At 36.3% G+C, this 17,455-nt stretch overlaps 1 protein-coding gene across 2 annotated transcripts in view; it reads right to left on the minus strand.

Annotated features, from left to right (window-relative positions):
* Positions 1 to 4,611, minus strand: part of CA8 (carbonic anhydrase 8 (inactive)) — a 45,008-nt gene extending 40,397 nt beyond the window's left edge. The window contains exons 1-2 of one of the 2 annotated variants that reach the window (XM_087890605.1): positions 4,298 to 4,611; positions 1,057 to 1,248 (exon numbers count right to left, since the gene is read on the minus strand). In XM_087890605.1, coding sequence (XP_087746731.1) covers positions 1,057 to 1,248; positions 4,298 to 4,358 — 253 coding nt within the window. In that variant the 5' untranslated portion in view covers positions 4,359 to 4,611. The remainder of the gene's footprint in view (positions 1 to 1,056; positions 1,249 to 4,297) is intronic. The other variant, XM_087890604.1, reaches the window with a different exon arrangement.
* Between the last annotated feature and the right edge of the window lie 12,844 nt (positions 4,612 to 17,455).

Below are 17,455 nucleotides of genomic sequence, written 5' to 3' on the forward strand. Positions count from 1 at the left end.
CATCTGCTTTTCCAAGCAACCTTTGAGTTACAACAATATGTAGCTAGTATCTCCACGAGGCTCACAGGATGCCTTCTCCATACTGATCACACTTGGGTTATGTACATGAAAGCAGAGAAGTAGGAATTCAATATTCTCTAAACAGGCATTCTATAAATATATTGAACTATTTGTCATGGTGCTGAAAAGTATGTACAAATGCTGAACTGATTAAAAAAAATCAAAGGACTTATGTTCAATATATTTAGAGGCCATCAATTTGGTGAAATACTGCCTTTCCTTTGCCCCAGTTTGACAGTGAAAATTAAAATAAAATAAAATGAAATAAATTAAGACCCCTGATAATCAAGAATGAAAGCCGTGACCCAATCAGTTATTTAATACATGGAACATCATTTTCCTTCACTCTTATACTTTGTACTGCACAATCATAAAATTTCAGTTCCGATTCAGTTCAGTTCAGAGTTCAAATCACAGACCTTAGTTCAGTCTCCTCATAAATATACTATTAATGACAGAATTAATGTATATGAAAGGAGGATTCTGATAAACTGGAGCAAGTTCAGAGGACAATAAAGCTAAAGAGCATAAAGAAAAATTGAGGAAAAAATGCATACCTACAGCAATATGAAAACAGAGGGAGAATTTTATGGCGCTGTTCATGTACATAAAGGGATTTTGTACAGACAAAGGTTCCAATCTCTCAGAATGAAGATCATGAAATTCATTTGAGTTAGAGAAAACAGATAGTGAGTGAATGTTAGGAAAAAAAATCCTAAGAACAATTTGACACTGGAACCAATTACCAGGAGTGTCCTCTACTTCCTAGGATGGATTCAAGGAAAGCACAGATAACTCTCTGACAGATTATTTTAAATTATTACCATGAGCAGCAGATTGGACTTAATGTCTAAATTCAGTTCTCTGATTCAAATAGAATATTTCTCAATATGTTGATAGTAGTGATAAGTAACATAATTTTAAAATGAAACAATGGGTGCTGGTATTAGCTTATCCTAAAGTAAACAAAAGTAGTAAGTAATGAAGAAAGCATACTTGATTTGGTCTTTAAGAGGATCTGAATTGAGTGTCCATCATTGAGAATCTCACAATCACGGCATACAAAATAATTTGGTGATAAGTGTATTTTCAGTAACAATGGGTCATATTTGGCCTCTCTTGAATTCAAATTAATAGGAGATTGATATTCCCCATTTGCATCAGGAAAGATTAGCCCCCACTCAACACCTGAAAAAGAGAATAACACATTTCATTGAAATTAAAGTTAATTGTTTTTCTATACGCTCTTAGAAAAATGGACTGTGACTAGATTTATCCTGTTCTGCTATACATTTTTAAAAGTCTGTTGAAGGTAGTTGTCATAAGATTAGAAGTAAACAGTCTGACATCAGGCTAATCCAAACAAGAGCAGGTGGAAACTGTCCCTCCCATCCAAATAAGAGTAGTTATATTAGTTAGACCACAAAGGCAAAAGGGAGCAACACAAGAATTTAACCTTGATTTCATTATCAACAGGCTTGCATTTGAAGCATAGCAGTCACTGGATTTATATAGCTTCACTAGCTTCTACCTTTTCTAGATCACATTATTAAGAGAAGTGGGACACAATCCCTAGGAAAATGAACAAAAATTATTTATACATATCACATTTCAAGACCAAAACAAGGTCAGAGTATTAACTATTCAATGAACGTTTATCCAGAGGACTGCTTCTTTATATGCAAATAGCAGCTTCAAAGTTATGGCTTGCATAAGAACTACAACATTTAGAAAGATTGCATTTTCCACCTGCTCAATGCCAGGAATAAACAATATATACCCACATATTCGCAAAGATGCTTTTTCAAAAACGCTTATCTAGTACAAAAATGCATTTAATCTCTCATCCACTTTGGGTCAGCAGGTCAAGCCAAAGATTTCTTCTTAAGAATATTAAATATACCATAATATAAAAATGCCAAATATTTCTTTAGAGAAAATAAAACCATATAACAAAACAGCTCCTGTTCTCATTTTCAATTCCTATTATCACAATCATTGATCAGAAATTTAAAAAATGTATATTCAACTTGATTTAAGTACAAGTCAAACACTACTTTAGATTGACATGACCATCATTTAATGAACATAGAATAAACTAACTACAGAAGAATGTCATTTCTGACATGCAATAATCTGACAAGGATCTACAAGTAAAATTCCAGCAGGTATGTTAAACAGGAGCCAGCCAAAGAATCCTAAAATAACATCGTAATAATACATGAGCTACTAATTCCTTCTATCTTTAAGCCATAAAAATGTTGTGCAGGTATAAAAACTGGAAATCAAGATTTTAAGATAAGATTTTCTTAGCCTGAGTAAAAGGCATGAAATATCACAACGCAGGGAATACATTTAAGTTAAAACATGGCTGTTTCGCCAAGCTGGCCTGGACTGAATGGGGTTTTAATGGGAATTTTGGTTTTTATTGTTGAATTTTAATTGGACTTGTTGTTTATTGCTGTGAGCCGTCCTGAGTCCTTGTGGAGAAAGTGCAGCATATAAGTCCGATAATAAATAAATAAATAAATAAATAAATAAATAAATAAGTTAATTAAAACTCTTTTTAGAATAAAGGAATTAAATTCCTGTTTAACATCTTCTCAAAGGTGTTTTTCAAAAGGCAACTTTTGAAACAAGAAAACCTTCTTATTTTTTTCCCCTCATGAAAACATTTCACTTCTCATTCAAGAAGCTTCTTCAGTTTTTCAAGGAAAAAACCAAGAGAGTCCAGTTGCCTTTTGAAAAGAACCTTTGGGAAATCCATGACCTGGATGTTGAGGATTTCCATAGATGTTTAATGTCTTGATTTCACCAAATAAAATCTAACTTTTCTCGTTTTGTATAATGCTTCCTTCCCATCATCTCAGAAAATGTACATTTTTAATTTTTCACCACAACCACAAGAACAGCATCCATTCAGAGAGAGAAGCAACCTGGAATTAAGGAGAAACTTCCTAACAGTGAGGACAATCAACCAGTGGAACTGCTTGCCTTCAGAAATCATGGGCACTTCATCACTGGAGGTTTTAAAGAAAAGACTGGATAGTCACTTATCTGAAATTGATCTCGCTGTTGCGATCTTGTGAGATCTGGCCATGAATGGTGTGAATGGGTTTTAATGTTTTAATTTTGAAATGTTTTTATAATGGTTTTTAAATGGCTGTTCAAGCAAATAGGCTGACTCTGATTCTGGGTTTTATTATTTATTATTTATTAGTTAATTTGGATTAAAATGGGATTTTGTTGTACATGTTTTTAACTCGCCGCCCTGAGTCCTTCTGGAGAAGGGCGGCATATAAATACATAAAATAAATAAATAAATAAATAAATAATGCATTGTAAGCCGCCCTGAGTCTTCGGAGAAAGGCGGCATATAAATTGAACTAAATAAATGGTGTAGGTTCTCCTGATTGAGTATGGGGCTGGACTAGAAGACCTCCAAGGTCCCTTCCAGCCCTATCCTATCCTAACCTATCCTATCCTATCCTATCCTATCCTATCCTATCCTATCCTATCCTATCCTATCCTATCCTATCCTATCCTAACCTATCCTATCCTATCCTATCCTATCCTATCCTATCCTATCCTATCCTATCCTATCCTATCCTATCCTATCCTATCCTTGCATGCACACACAATTTTTCACTTAATATCCAGCCTGAAAAAGAATCCGAGTCGCTAACAAATCCACATTGCCTGCAATTTTGTTTTCTTAATCCTGTGTCACCAGATCACTGTGTACACAATATCCCATCTGCAAAGCTGGCTCCATGCTGCCTTGAAAAGGAATGCTGTCACCTTTCAAAACGCACAGACGATTAAAAAAAACAACAACCCGAGAGATTAAAAATCCCTTCCCGGGGCCACAGCAGTTGAAAGTAGAGACTCGGTCATGCGAACACCTCAGTATTTTGAGTTTTGAAGGCCACACGGCAAGGTGTTGTTAAAGCGATTCTGAAGCTTTTTGTTTTACCTCCAAACAAATCCCTCACTTTTGGATGCAGCTGGCTTCACCTGCCAACCTTTCGTTTTCGTCGGAAGAAAATTGCTTTATGAACACCCCAGACACCATCTGATAATGAAGGCAAGTATTACCTGCACATATTGATGGGGGGCAAGAGCCAGCGTGGGTTTTACTTGACTTTCAGTCTTCTCCCATTCCCTCCCATTCCTCCGACTGGTCGCAGATCACAAACTCAACCCAGCCCTCTTCCCCCGGCCGCCGCCTGCTTACCTTCTTCGTAGCCCCAATCCACACTTTCCTCTCTCTCGGCGACTTGCCCCGATTCCTCCATGAAGCTGCCAGCTTTTTCCGCGCTTCGCGGCCGCTCTCAGCAAGACCCCCCCCCCCCCCGCGCGGAAGCCGGCTCTCCGCCTGGTTGTGTGTCTGGGCTGAAAGCAGGAGCCGGCCCTTTCTTTGCGAACTGCTAAATTGGGACTGTGTGAAGACAGGCAACTTGGCTGCAAAGAGACACGTGTTCAGAAGGCGGTGCCTCTCTTGAGACGGCACGGTTTGTGCTTGTGCGCAACTAGTTGTGTCCGCACCGTTGCTTAGGTTAACGGCGTTAAGGAAAGAAATGTCCATGTCAGAAGGTCGAAAGGGTAAAGGGAAGCAGCCTAAAAAATGTGGTGGAAAGAAGTTGGAAAGTGTGGCCTGGATCAGTAGTGAATTAACTAGATTTTTTTTTAAAAAAAAACCCTTGTTTTCCCCTTGGTCTTCCCTATTCCAGGAATGTTTTATAGCTGACTCTTAAATTGTAATAGAGCAAAGTTGTTTTTTCAAGCCCAGAAATATTACTAGTCTTTTAAACTACAGATTATCTTCAATCCTAATTTCATGGTCAGGAATACTCATGCCAAGGGCCTGTAATTATCTAATATTGCACTGTATTGTTTCAGACAACCAGCTTCTTTGTTTTTGGGCTTAGAATTGTCCTTTTACCTGGCTTCCTCGTGAGTCAAATCCCAGAGATCTTTCCCACTATCTGGGCTCACCAGTCTATTTGGGGGTCATAGCCTTCTGAAGCTACAAAGCAAAGGAAAGCTGGAATAAAATTTTAAGCACAGTCACAGTCATGTGATTTTTCACTTAGTGGATGCTTTGCTAATAACCAGGTGCCTGTTCTACTTGTGGTCACTGAACAAAAACTACCTATCTGTCAGAGAAGTGCTATCTGTTCATCACTGAGTTATCATAAAACAATATCAGCATGAAATAGCCTGCCTCCATTCCCTATCCTTTTACTATTGCATCTATTCTCAGTCACTGCTCTCTGGAATTTTCAGATGCTACCCATAAAGAGACAAAACAATTGGTTTAATCCTCTGGCTTTGGAACACTCTCTCTTTCTCTTTCTCTCTAACATGACTCTATCCAGTTAATGATGGTCCTATCCATTCTGTCAAGACACAAATTTGGTAAAAGGTTTTATTTTATTTTTTTTAAAAAAAAGAATTCACACAGGGATCTGAATCAGAGTCAGTAACTTTTGGGAAAAATATTTTATATTTAAATAAAAAATATTTTTATTTAGGACTTTTTTTCCCAGTTATTTCACTATAGGCATGTTTTCAAACTTGCATAAAACCAAGAAAGTCATAAACTTAAACTGAACTAACACACTCTAGTGCAATTATGCTAATCTGGTTGACACAATAACAACCATAACTCCTATTGCAAGCAGGAACAGTACTTTCATGTAATATTGGAACCTGATCAGTCTCTTCCTGCCAAAGCTGATTTTTAAAGGAAGAAAGTATAGTACTTGTTTATTTAGTCATCACATTTCTACATCACCTTCTCATCTAAGTGACTGGGCAGTTTACAATTAAAAATATAATGTAAAAACATAAATAAGAACAAAGTTAAAAACTGAATTAAAAAGGTTAGGTTAAAAGATTAAAAGTTGAAGACTTTTAAAAGGTAGATATATATAGAGGGATGCGAATCCCGAAGGCATCACTATGGCAAATTTATTTTGGCAAGAGATGTATAGTGAGATAGGACTGTTTTTTAAAAAAAAGAAAAGAAAGGAAAAGACCAAAAGTGATGAGATCCTCATAATATTGAATCAATGAAGGACAATAATGAAAGATATGAAGTGACAGAATGTCTACAAAACAATATCTTTATAGGATAGAAAGACAACAAATTATAGAGCAAGATAAAATGGAAAAACATAAATAAATCAAGATTTATTGCAATGAAACCGTCATCATAAGACATTGGAAGATCATCAACCTAATTGAATTAATTCAAAGACCAGATGGGATTCCTGAAAGAATTAGGGAAACTCATTCACTCATTTGACTTTAATTGTTGTTACCTTTGAAAAATTGTACATACATGAGAGAAACTGCAAAATCAAGAAAGACATGCAAATGCTAGAATAAGATTTATTACAGCTCAGTATATTTAGAAAGGAATAAAACGGAAAGTATAGGATTAAGTCTCATACTTAAGATGTGTGATTGGTGTTGTGTACATGGATATGATTGTGTGTGTGCATGCATGCATATATATCTTTGTGCATTTACATTTGAGATATATAGATATAGATTGGCACATTTAAGATCTGTCTATCTGTCAGTCTTTCCATCTATTTCCACATGTAAACTGTCAGGTACAATTCCTATTCAGGAATATTGTTCAATAAATGTCATGCAAACTCACTTTATGTTTATTTAAATATTTGTGCTTAGAATTGTTTGAGTAGGAACATCTTGCACACAGTTGACATTGAGACTTTTTTTTTTGTAGCAACATTACAAAAGAATCACTCATCCTTCACCTCACAAGACTGTAATGGGGCAGCGAAGGGAACTTGGCTGGAGCATAGCAAGTGCTATAGGCAAACAAATACAGGTCATGAATAGAAGGCATAAAGTCTTCTTATAAATGATGTCACTATAACCTGTAACATGTTGAGGAATGGGCAGAGGACCAATTAAAGGAGGTGTGATTGCATAGGGCTACAATGGTCTCTAGTCTAAAGGATAATGAACAAATAAAAATAATGACCCTTCAGGAGAAAGATGAAAGGCCAGTATCCAAGGATTGTGATTTCCTATCTCCATTTGACAGGAATGACTATTCCACAATAACCCCAAAGCTGTATTACAGTTAGATCCTTATTTGAGGCATATCTTTAGCATATTTACCTTTAGATTATCTTTGAAAGAGTTTTTGTAAGACTATTCTTTGCACAGTCAAGAGAACACTTGGAGAAATAGTTTACATGCAATGCCATTCTCCATCCCATAAAGATAGTTCATATATGAATATAAAGAGGATTTCCTTGGATAGATATACAAAATACAAAATGTAAAGTAATTCTCATATTGTACACCTTATCAACTGTCTTGTTTTTGAATACACACACACACACACAAACAGAATTGCAGTAGAAGAGCATTTTTGTACAAAATGTATGTCCAATTATTTTCATCTGAACAAGTGAGTTAAAAGAAACACAAAGCTTTGCAAAGCTTAGTTGAAAGAGAAGGAAGAAATAATGAAAAATATCCAAAATTCCACATGATTATTAGGTAGTGAATATAATGGTTATCTTTGTCATGCTTTTATTTTCAAGTCTACCAGATTGGAACAGGACAATAACAATAAATGAATAAATGAATGAATAAATGAGTAAATAAATAATAAGAAACAAGTGCTAATTGCTGTCCTGCTCAAAAGCATTTAGCTCACTATAGGATGGAAGAGTGCACAGTCTGTGTACTGATTCCACGATAAATATGGCTTGCATTTTACACTCAGTAATTACTGGATTTCTTATTTGCAGCTTTCCTTGTTTTGCAGTAAACTTAGCTTACCTAGAATTGTGCCTTTGAATCACTGCCTGCAGGGCTTCTAATCCTAGTACCAGCTGAGAGAAGAATGAAAATTTAATTATGAAGAAAAGGAATGAAAGGTGTTGCAGCAATGGAACTAGTTTCAGTTCAGAGCTATTATATTTCTATATACATTACAGCAGAATTTTTCTGGTTCTTTTTTAACAATTTTTTTCATGAACTTCTGAGGGGTTTATCTCTTCATTGTAGATAGTGAAGTTTGCAAGTGGTTGTTTATGTAACAGTTCTTTGAATCTTGTAAAGCTGGAAATGAATCCTTCAGTTATGCCTCAGTGCACAGTGATAATGGAATAACCATAAATTAGTTGTGGGGGAAATTGTGCATGAATTCCAAATGAATATGTTTTAGGGGGAAATTATCATATTAAGTAACATGAATGGATTGGCAGGACTGAGACAAGATAGTACAGAAAAAATGATTAGGCCATTTGGAGATGCAAAAATGAATAAGAATGTGATTGGTGAGTATCTCCTTATAAAAAGGAATATGAGGTTTAAGTATAAGTGTATTTGTATGAACATCATGTGACCTTGTAGAGGAGATGAGCAGCATAAAAATTGAGTCAATAAAATAAAGAATGAACGAATACGAGTCTAAAATATTTATGATAAAAAAATGAAAGAAAATGGTTGAGGGTAATGAGGAGTTTTGAATGTGAGCATGTTGTCTTTAAACTGTGCATTGATGGTTAATTTAGAATTTGCAGGACAAATAACAAGAACATTAAGCGATATGCCAGTATGGAACTAAATTTTGAAAAAGGTTTATTAAGAAATTTCCCCTGAACATACAATACTTGGAAGAATACCACTCCAAAACAGCCAGGTAAGCCCAAATGGTGGGGAAGATTTCCAGAACACAACTCACGGGAAGCTGGGAAAAAGGAATAAATTTTATAACCCTTTTTTGCTACTTCACCACCCTTTGGAATTCCGCCTCAATTCTGGGATTATTGATAAAGGGAAATTAGTGTTTGTATTTACATTCACTGGAGGGAAAGATTACAAGAGAGTAAGCAAGCACACAATTGGGAATCCACATTGAGAGAGATGCCTTAGAGCTGCTTAGGAGGTTGTGGGACCACTGCAGCTGTTATAACTTTGAAACAGGGTCGTATGTAGTTTTGAGGTATCAGTTGTAACTTTGAACCATTGTTAAGTGTCCTGGTGTTTCTCGAGGACTACCCATAATTTAAAACAACTCACTTCCTGGCCTTGTGTAAAAATAGACATATGCATCCAAGACTGCTGCACCCACTCCCCATAGTGACTTTGGAAAACAATTTCCTTGGACTTTATTGGTAGTGCAGCACAAATCATAGGCATAGATGCATTGTGATAAAATTGACCTTTCTTTAAAATGGCTGATTGTCCTTCCCTCCACTGCTAAGATAGCCCATCTGTTTATTTGCCTGTGCCTATGTGACAGAAGAAAATCATCTGGGTGTATACAAGATGAAATGGCGCAATGCAATGTGAAGGTTTTTTTTTTATTTGATTTATATGCCGCCCTTCTCCGGAGACTCAGGGTGGCTTACAATGCGTTAAGCAATAGCCTTCATACTTTTGTATATTTATACAAAGTCAGCTTATTGCCCCCACAAACTGGGTCCTCAATTTACCTACGTTGAGTGCAAGGACTGTTTGGCGTGGACTGTTTGGCGCAGACTACAGGATTTAGGCCTAAAATCTAGAATTCCACAAAAAAAGTCACTTATGTCTCTCAAACAAAGGTTGAAAAGCATTACATTCTTGATTAAATTATCTTTCCATTGATATATAATTTTATGGTACTACTTCAAAAAAAAGTGGTGTTATTAGCCATCAAACCTCAAAAATACACTTTTCCCAAAAGGTCTCCACAATTTTGGCCACTACTGTACAGCACTCTAATCTCAGTCAGGAGGACTTCAAATTACAACCTGTGGAAGCTGAAGACAGAAATCCAGAAATTTAACATTTCAGAGAGAGCCTTATGCATTTCAAGAGAGAATAACTTGAATTTGCCCTATTAAACCACTCCAAAAAATTAGGAAGAACTTCAATGAAGACTATAGCCTTCGATGTCTGTATCCTAATGCTCAAAGTATCAGAGAGAAAGGAATTAAGCCATAATTCTTTTGTAAGAAAGTGGGTTGACTGGTAAGCTGATTCTCATGACTGGAATAAAGCACTTTAATGAGATAACTTGTTCAAAAGACTACAAAATAGTAGAAAGAGAAAAGGAATTGTACTGCATGTTAAAATATCTCCAGCTTGTATACAGAAATACAAGTTAATCAAATTGGTGATGCTAAGAGAAGCTAGTTTTAAAATGCAGAACAAAGTGTAAAAGTTGCACTAGTATGAATATTCAGAAGCTGCCAAACTAACAAGAAAAATGTATAGGGATGATTCTCAAAAACAAACTGCAGATCTTTTTTGTATGATAATTTTATTAAACATTATAATTTAAAAAATAATACAAACTAAAAAATAAAACAATAAAAAGAAAAAAAAAATAGTACAGAAAAGAAAAAAAGCAGAAAGGAAAATAGAAAAGAAAGAAAAAATAATATGGTAAGAAAAAGAAAATAAATATATAAAAAAACAACTTCCCTGTTCATCATATCTACATAGTTTTCAGCTTACAATCATAATGAAGCTTCCTCAGCATAGTCATAAATTATGATAGTTGTTAAGCTGCAATGGTTCGCTATGGGCTGCTTTTGCTGAAAACCAGAAATGCAATTTTGGCAAAATGTGGTTACATGACCATGGGGCAAATGACTATAAAAGCAGGCCAGTTTCCAAGTGCTTCAAATGTGACCATGAGAGGGTTGCCATAAGCACTTCGGAACCAGGTCATAAGTCTACCTGTAAACAATTTTAGTAACTTATCACTTTCTCTTAAAATACAACCCATATTGCATTTCTCATTTATGAAGAAATCCTAAAAGAGGAGCTTTTAAATCCTGGTCAGCAAACCTCCATTAAGGGATCAGAGAATCATAGGATTGGAAGGAATGTGAGGTCTTCTAGTACAACCCACACCAAGGCAGGAGTCCTCATACCATAATGGACCAATGGGGTTGTTCAGTCTTGAAAACCTCCTGTGATGGAGCACTCACAACTCCAAGAGGCAAGCTGCTCCACTTAATAGTTCTGTCAGGAAATTCTTTATTTTCAGGTTGGATCTCCGTCTGACAAGCTTACACTCATTGCTTCTAGTCCTACTCTCAGTTGTTTTGGAGAATAAATTGATGCCCTCTTCCCTATAATATTCCTTTAAATATTAGATGCTATCATATCTCCCCTCACTTCATTAAACTAAACATACATAATTCCTTTACCCATTTTCATAGAATCTTTTATTATCTTCATTGCTCTCCTCTGGTCCGTTTCTAAGGCTTCAGCATCCACTTTGGATCGTAATGATCACAACTGGATGTAATATTCCAAATGTAGCAATACTATCATTTAACTTGAACGTTATTATCCCTCCACTAATGCAGCCCAGGACTGCATTGGGGTTTTTTTTGGCAACTGCAGGACACTGCTGACTCATATTTAAGCAGTGGTTTACTTGAATATCTACAATATGTTTCTTATAGGCACTATTGTTGAGCCAGGAATGTCTATTCTGTACCAGTGCATATGTTTTGGTTTTTTGTTTGTTTTCCATAGGTATAGGACTTCGTTTCTTGCCACTGAATTATATCTTGTTGGATAAGGCCCAATGCTCAAATCTTAAAAGATCCTTCTAAAACTTGAGTCTACCGAAGTATTAGCAATGCCCCTCAAGCTTTGTGTCATTTATAAATTTGATGAGTGTCCCTTCAACCCCCTGATCTAGGTCACTTATGAATATGTTGAAGAATACTGGCCCAAGACAGGACCTTGAGGAAACCCACCTCCCTCCATCTAGATATAATTCCATTAAGGACTGAATGTTGAGTGTGATTACCAGAGATAATTGCATATCTATTTTAACCTTGATCAAATAAACCAATTTTATATTTCTTTCTTTTACTTTTAGCAATCTTAATCTTTAATCTCTTCAAGTAATATTCTAGAATTTGATTTCTCAGAATTTGAAAGTTTGGAAGAGTAAATCTCTGGTCCCAATGACTGACCCAGATTGACTTTGCATCATTATCCTGGAACACTTATATTTGTTTTCATTTGTAATTTGATTTCTTTTCATTTTTTTCCTTGCCCCTGTTCACAAAAGCTTTCAGAATTTTAACAAGTTTCATTTGTAAATCCAATATAGGAAAGTTATCCAAGTCACTCTTTTGATTTTTTGTATTATTCCTTTTACTGTTAAGTGTAGAATTTTTCCAAATCATTCTTATAACCTGTTATTTTTAAATCCACATTTAATTTAGTCTCAGTCTTGCCTGGTAAAACGTATTCCTTTTAAAACAACAAAAATCCTAGTAAACTAAAAATAAATCTTGGCAATTTTCTTCTCCTATTTTCCCAAGTGATTCAGGATACAATTCTCAGAATTGTCAACCAATTAGCCAATTGTGGAAGTTGGAATTTCAACATACAAGATTTAAGAAAGCTGATAAAAGCTTTCACCCAAGACCCAGCTGATGATGCATAGCTTATCCAAGACAGGGATCCTTATTAGCATAAATGTCATTTAAAGAGGCTTTTATCAAAAGATCAAAAATTGTTTCATTTTGCTTTATCATGTATGATGTTTACATGCTTTAGGACTTTAGGGCATAATTCTAATATCCCCTGGGTTGCATGCTAATATCATTGTGGGAAGAACCTGGGTGTGACATCAAAGGCTATCCGACTTCAGAGAAAGCCTATGGTATTGTCTTCTATTACTAATTGGTCTAAGGACATGGGCCAAACTAGGTGCCCTAGCATGATTTTTTAGATGATTCAGATTCTGAAATAATCAACAGGATAAAATGGAAACAAGTATATACTAACTGATAGAGTACAAAGATTCTAGCACATGAAAAATACTATATGGAAGATCATGTAGTTATTTGCTAACACTGAAAGCTTAAAAACATTTGGTACTAAATCTGAATATTAAAATGGAGCAGGCTAATAGAAGAATGGTTCATAATTAGAATTCTGTTAATTGATTACCTACTAACAACTGATATGATCCAGCCAAAGCAAAGCATTTTGAAGTTCAGATTACAATGTGAATGTTATGTATAGGTTAAAAAGTTTCATTTAAATCAATAATATTTAAAAAGTTTTATATTGACTGGATACTGCTTACTTTTTCCAGTTAATAGAGGTTATTTTTAATGTACAATATAGTGTTCAGCAATTAAGTTTATCAAGTATCAGAATCTCACTACAACTCTGTGATATACAGATAAAAAATAATATCTGAGAACATTCATTTGTTATGTAAACTATTTAATATTATATTACATGTGTTGAATGCAACTTAATGCAAGTTCTCCACCTAGTGGACTAATTGCTAACTCTAAAAACAGATTTCTATTTTAATGTGTATTGTTAAAAAATTTAGCTGTCATGTAAATGACTCACTACTATAATTTACTAACTACATAAACCAATACTACATAAGAGTAATATTAGGAAACATAACTTCAAATAGAATTTTAATTGTTACACAAATAGTGATATGACCAAATTCAGTATATTTACAGGTTTTGCAATTTACAGGAGAATCAGATTATTAAAATGATTCTGATAAAATTAAATAGTCAACATTTACAACATTTTAAATAATATCACCATTCAAATTTCAGTGACATTTTGTTTTTTTTAAAGGATACATTATGTCTGCCCTTGAACATTAACTATTTAAAAATATAAGCTATTTAAAAAATAAGCTTTCCAAAAACCATTAGAGGCAATGACAATATTACGTCAATTTAAGTGCCTTAAATATGTGAAGGGTTTTTCAATATTTAATATACCATATTCAATACTCAAGTTTGTTTATTTGTTCATTTTTGTGTACAGGCAGCTAACAATCCTTTTGTCATTGTTAGTTGCGAAGTCGTGTCTGACCCATCGCAACCCCATGGACAACGTTCCTCCAGGCCTTCCTGTCTTCTACTATCCTCTGGAGTCCCTTTAAGCTCATGCCTACTGCTTCAGTGACTCCATCCAGCCACCTCATTCTCTGTCGTCCCTTTCTTCTTTTGCCCTCAATCTTTCTCAGCATCAGCCTCTTCTCCAGTGAGGCCTTCCTTCTCATTAGGTGGCCAAAATATTTGAGTTTCAGCTTCAGGATCTGGCCTTTTAAAGAGCAGTCAGGGTTGATCCCCTCTAGGACTGACCAGTTTGATCGCCTTGTAGTCCAAGGGACTCGCAGGAGTGTTCTACAGCACCATAGTTCAAAGGCCTCAATTCTTTGGCGCTCAGCCTTTTGATGGTCCAACTTTCACAGCCATACATTGCAACTGGGAAAACCATAGACTTGAATATACGCACTTTTGTTGGCAGGCTGGTGTCTCTGTTTTTTAGTATGCTGTCTAGATTTGCCATAGCTTTCCTCCCCAGAATCAAGCATCTTTTAATTTCTTGGCTGCAGTCCCCATCTGCAGTGATCTTGGCGCCCAGGAAAATAAAATTTGTCACTCCCTCCATTTCTTCCCCATCTATTTGCCAGGAATTGAGAGGGTTGGATGCCATGATCTTAGTTTTCTTAATGTTGAGTTTCAAGCCAACTTTTGCACTCTCCTTCTTCACCCACCTAAAGAGCCTCTTTAGTTCCTTTTCGCTTTCTGCCATTAGAATGGTATCATCTGCATATCTGAGGTTGTTGATATTTCTCCCAGCAATTTTAACTCCAACTTTTGATTCATCTAGCCCTGCCTTTCTTAGGATGTGCTCTGGATATTAGTTAAATAGGCAGGGTGACAGTATACAGCCTTGCCAGACTCCTTTCCCAATTTTGAACCAATCAGTGGTTTTGTGTCCAGTTCTCACTGTTGCTTCTTGCACTTGTCGCATATAGGTTTCTCAAGAGACAAATAAGATGGTCTGGTACTCCCATCTCTTTAAGAGCTTGCAAGCCCTGAAAACATCAATTTAGAACTTCAATGTGAATAGGTAGTACTGAGACTAGACTGAAATTTTAACTGTGTACATGTCCACAAATTACTGGGCTGTAAACAGACATTGTTCATGAGAATGAAAAATATTATCTATGAATTACCAAGGGAAACAAAACAGGCTGTGTAAAAAGGTTAGTAAGTGAAGTCCAAGGAAACGTTGTGATATTTAAAATGACACACTTTGCTGGTTGGCTTACAAAGATTATTTTCTTCCTTTTTTTTTAATATATAAAAATAAAAATAGAAGGGTTATTTCCAGATAGAAAACTCTTATTAACACATATTGTACAGCTAGTCTATCTTAAATCAGAAGTACTAATTGGGAACAAGGGAGTGTTATATTTTGAGTTCCCTACACAATTTTGTGTATAAGACAGTGTAACTTTATCATAAAAGCTTCATCTGAGAGAACACTATATTTATTTATTTATTTTATTTATTTTATTATATTTCTATACCGCCCTTATCCTGTGGGACTCAGGGCGGTGTACAGCCAGGATAAAACATAGCATATAAAAGTTAAAAACATTTTAAAAAACAATTAAATAATTTTGGCCCGAATTTAAAGCAACCCAATTAAAACCGAAATTCGATTAAAAAAAAAATTGAGAGGATGAGATCAAGCCAGCCCAGCTAGATGGAACAAGTGTATCTTCAGGGCCCGACGAAAAGTCCGGAGGTCTGATATCGTGCGTATCACAGGGGGCAGGTCATTCCAGAGGGCAGGTGTTGCCACAAAGAAGGCTCTCCCCCTGGAGGTCACCAGCCGGCACTGTCTGGCCGACGGCACCTTGAGGAGGCCCTCTCTGTGCGAACGAATCGGTCGGTGGGAGGCTATTGGCGGCAGAAGGCGGTCTCGCAAATACCCCGGCCCTAAGCCATGGAGTGCTTTAAAGGTGGTCACCAACACCTTGAAGCGCACCCGGAAGACCACAGGAAGCCAGTGCAGCTCGCGCAGGAGAGGTGTTATATGTGAGCGCCCCGTCGCTCCCATAATCCCCCACGCGGCCGCATTCTGGACCAACTGCAGCCTCCGGGTGCACCCCGACGGGAGCCCCATGTAGAGAGCATTGCAGTATTTAAGGGATTTCTTTTCAGTTCCATGAGAATGAGATAATAATTCCAGTCATATGATAAAGAAAGGTGGAGCCATCAAAACTAACAAATCCAAGAAGTTATTTAGGAAAAAGAAGAAGAAAGAGATGTGGTTGGGGTAATGATAGTCAAGGGAAGTGATTGATTTTAAAACGCAACTTCATTTCCCAGAGTGATGACTGGTAATCCTGATGTTGCCAAATTACAGGTCTTAGCCACTGTTATTATTTGCCATACTGATTGATTCTGCTCAAATTTGTATTTCAGCAATACTTCGGGACCATAGTTCACCATATTTAAAACTGAAATGAATAATAATAATAATGAAATTTCTTAATTCCTTAGCCTTCCTGTTTCCTCTAGCTGATGGTCACATCTGAGAAAAAACTGCAATTTTACCTTAGGTGCATCAATGCCTGTTTGTTTGTTTGTTTGTGTGTGTGTGTACACACACACACGTATATAAACAAACACACACAAGTGAAGAACAGCAAATGTTGACCCCCTCATTAAAAAAATCCCAGTAATTATAGCTCAGTCAGCCTGATATAGATATCTGGGATGATGTTAGAGCAGGTAATGGAGCACGCTATTTTAAAAATAACCTGATTGCTAAGAGTCAACATGCCTTTGTCAAAAATAGAGCACATGAGGCAAATTTTGTCTCCTTCTGTGACAGGATAACTATTCTACTGAAGAAAGCAAATACTGAAGCTGATATTAACCAAGTTATACATGACAAGCAGTTAAAGTGTGGTTTGGATAGCATTATAGTAAGATGGATTTACAACTGGCTGGTTAGCCACAAAATATAAGATATGCATACAGGAATAAAACTCCGTGACTTGGGAGACACACATCTGAGGCAGCTTTGGATGTGGTAGACAACAAGCTGAACATGTGTCATTAATTTCAGTTAGCTGCTGGTAGGGCTAATGCTGTTCTTGTCTTGATTAGAAGAAACCATGTATGAAAGACACATGAAATCATTCATTATTTCTTTTCATAAGGTGCTAGTGAAATCACATCTGAAGTACTATGTACAATTCTGGACATCACATTTTCAAAAGATTATTGACATTTTAGCAAGGGTTCCAAGGAGGGCAGTGCAGATAATCGAAGAATTAAAGCAAGGGTCCCCAACCTCTGGTCCATGGACCAATACCGATCTGTAGCCCATTGAGACTCAGGCCGCGCAAGTGGCAGTCAAGTGCAAGAAGTTCCATTTGTGCTTGCACAGGATTAAGTACAAAACCATCCCTGCCCCCCTCCCTCCCACTGCTGCCAGTCTGTGGAGTGGGAAAGATTAGGGACTGCTGGACTAGAGGACACACTCTGTGAGGAATTTGGGATGTTCAGTCTGA

The sequence above is a fragment of the Pantherophis guttatus genome, chromosome 3 (genome assembly GCF_059756535.1).
Source record: "Pantherophis guttatus breed Tessera chromosome 3, ASM5975653v1, whole genome shotgun sequence".
In the NCBI taxonomy this organism is placed as follows: Eukaryota; Metazoa; Chordata; class Lepidosauria; order Squamata; family Colubridae; genus Pantherophis; species Pantherophis guttatus.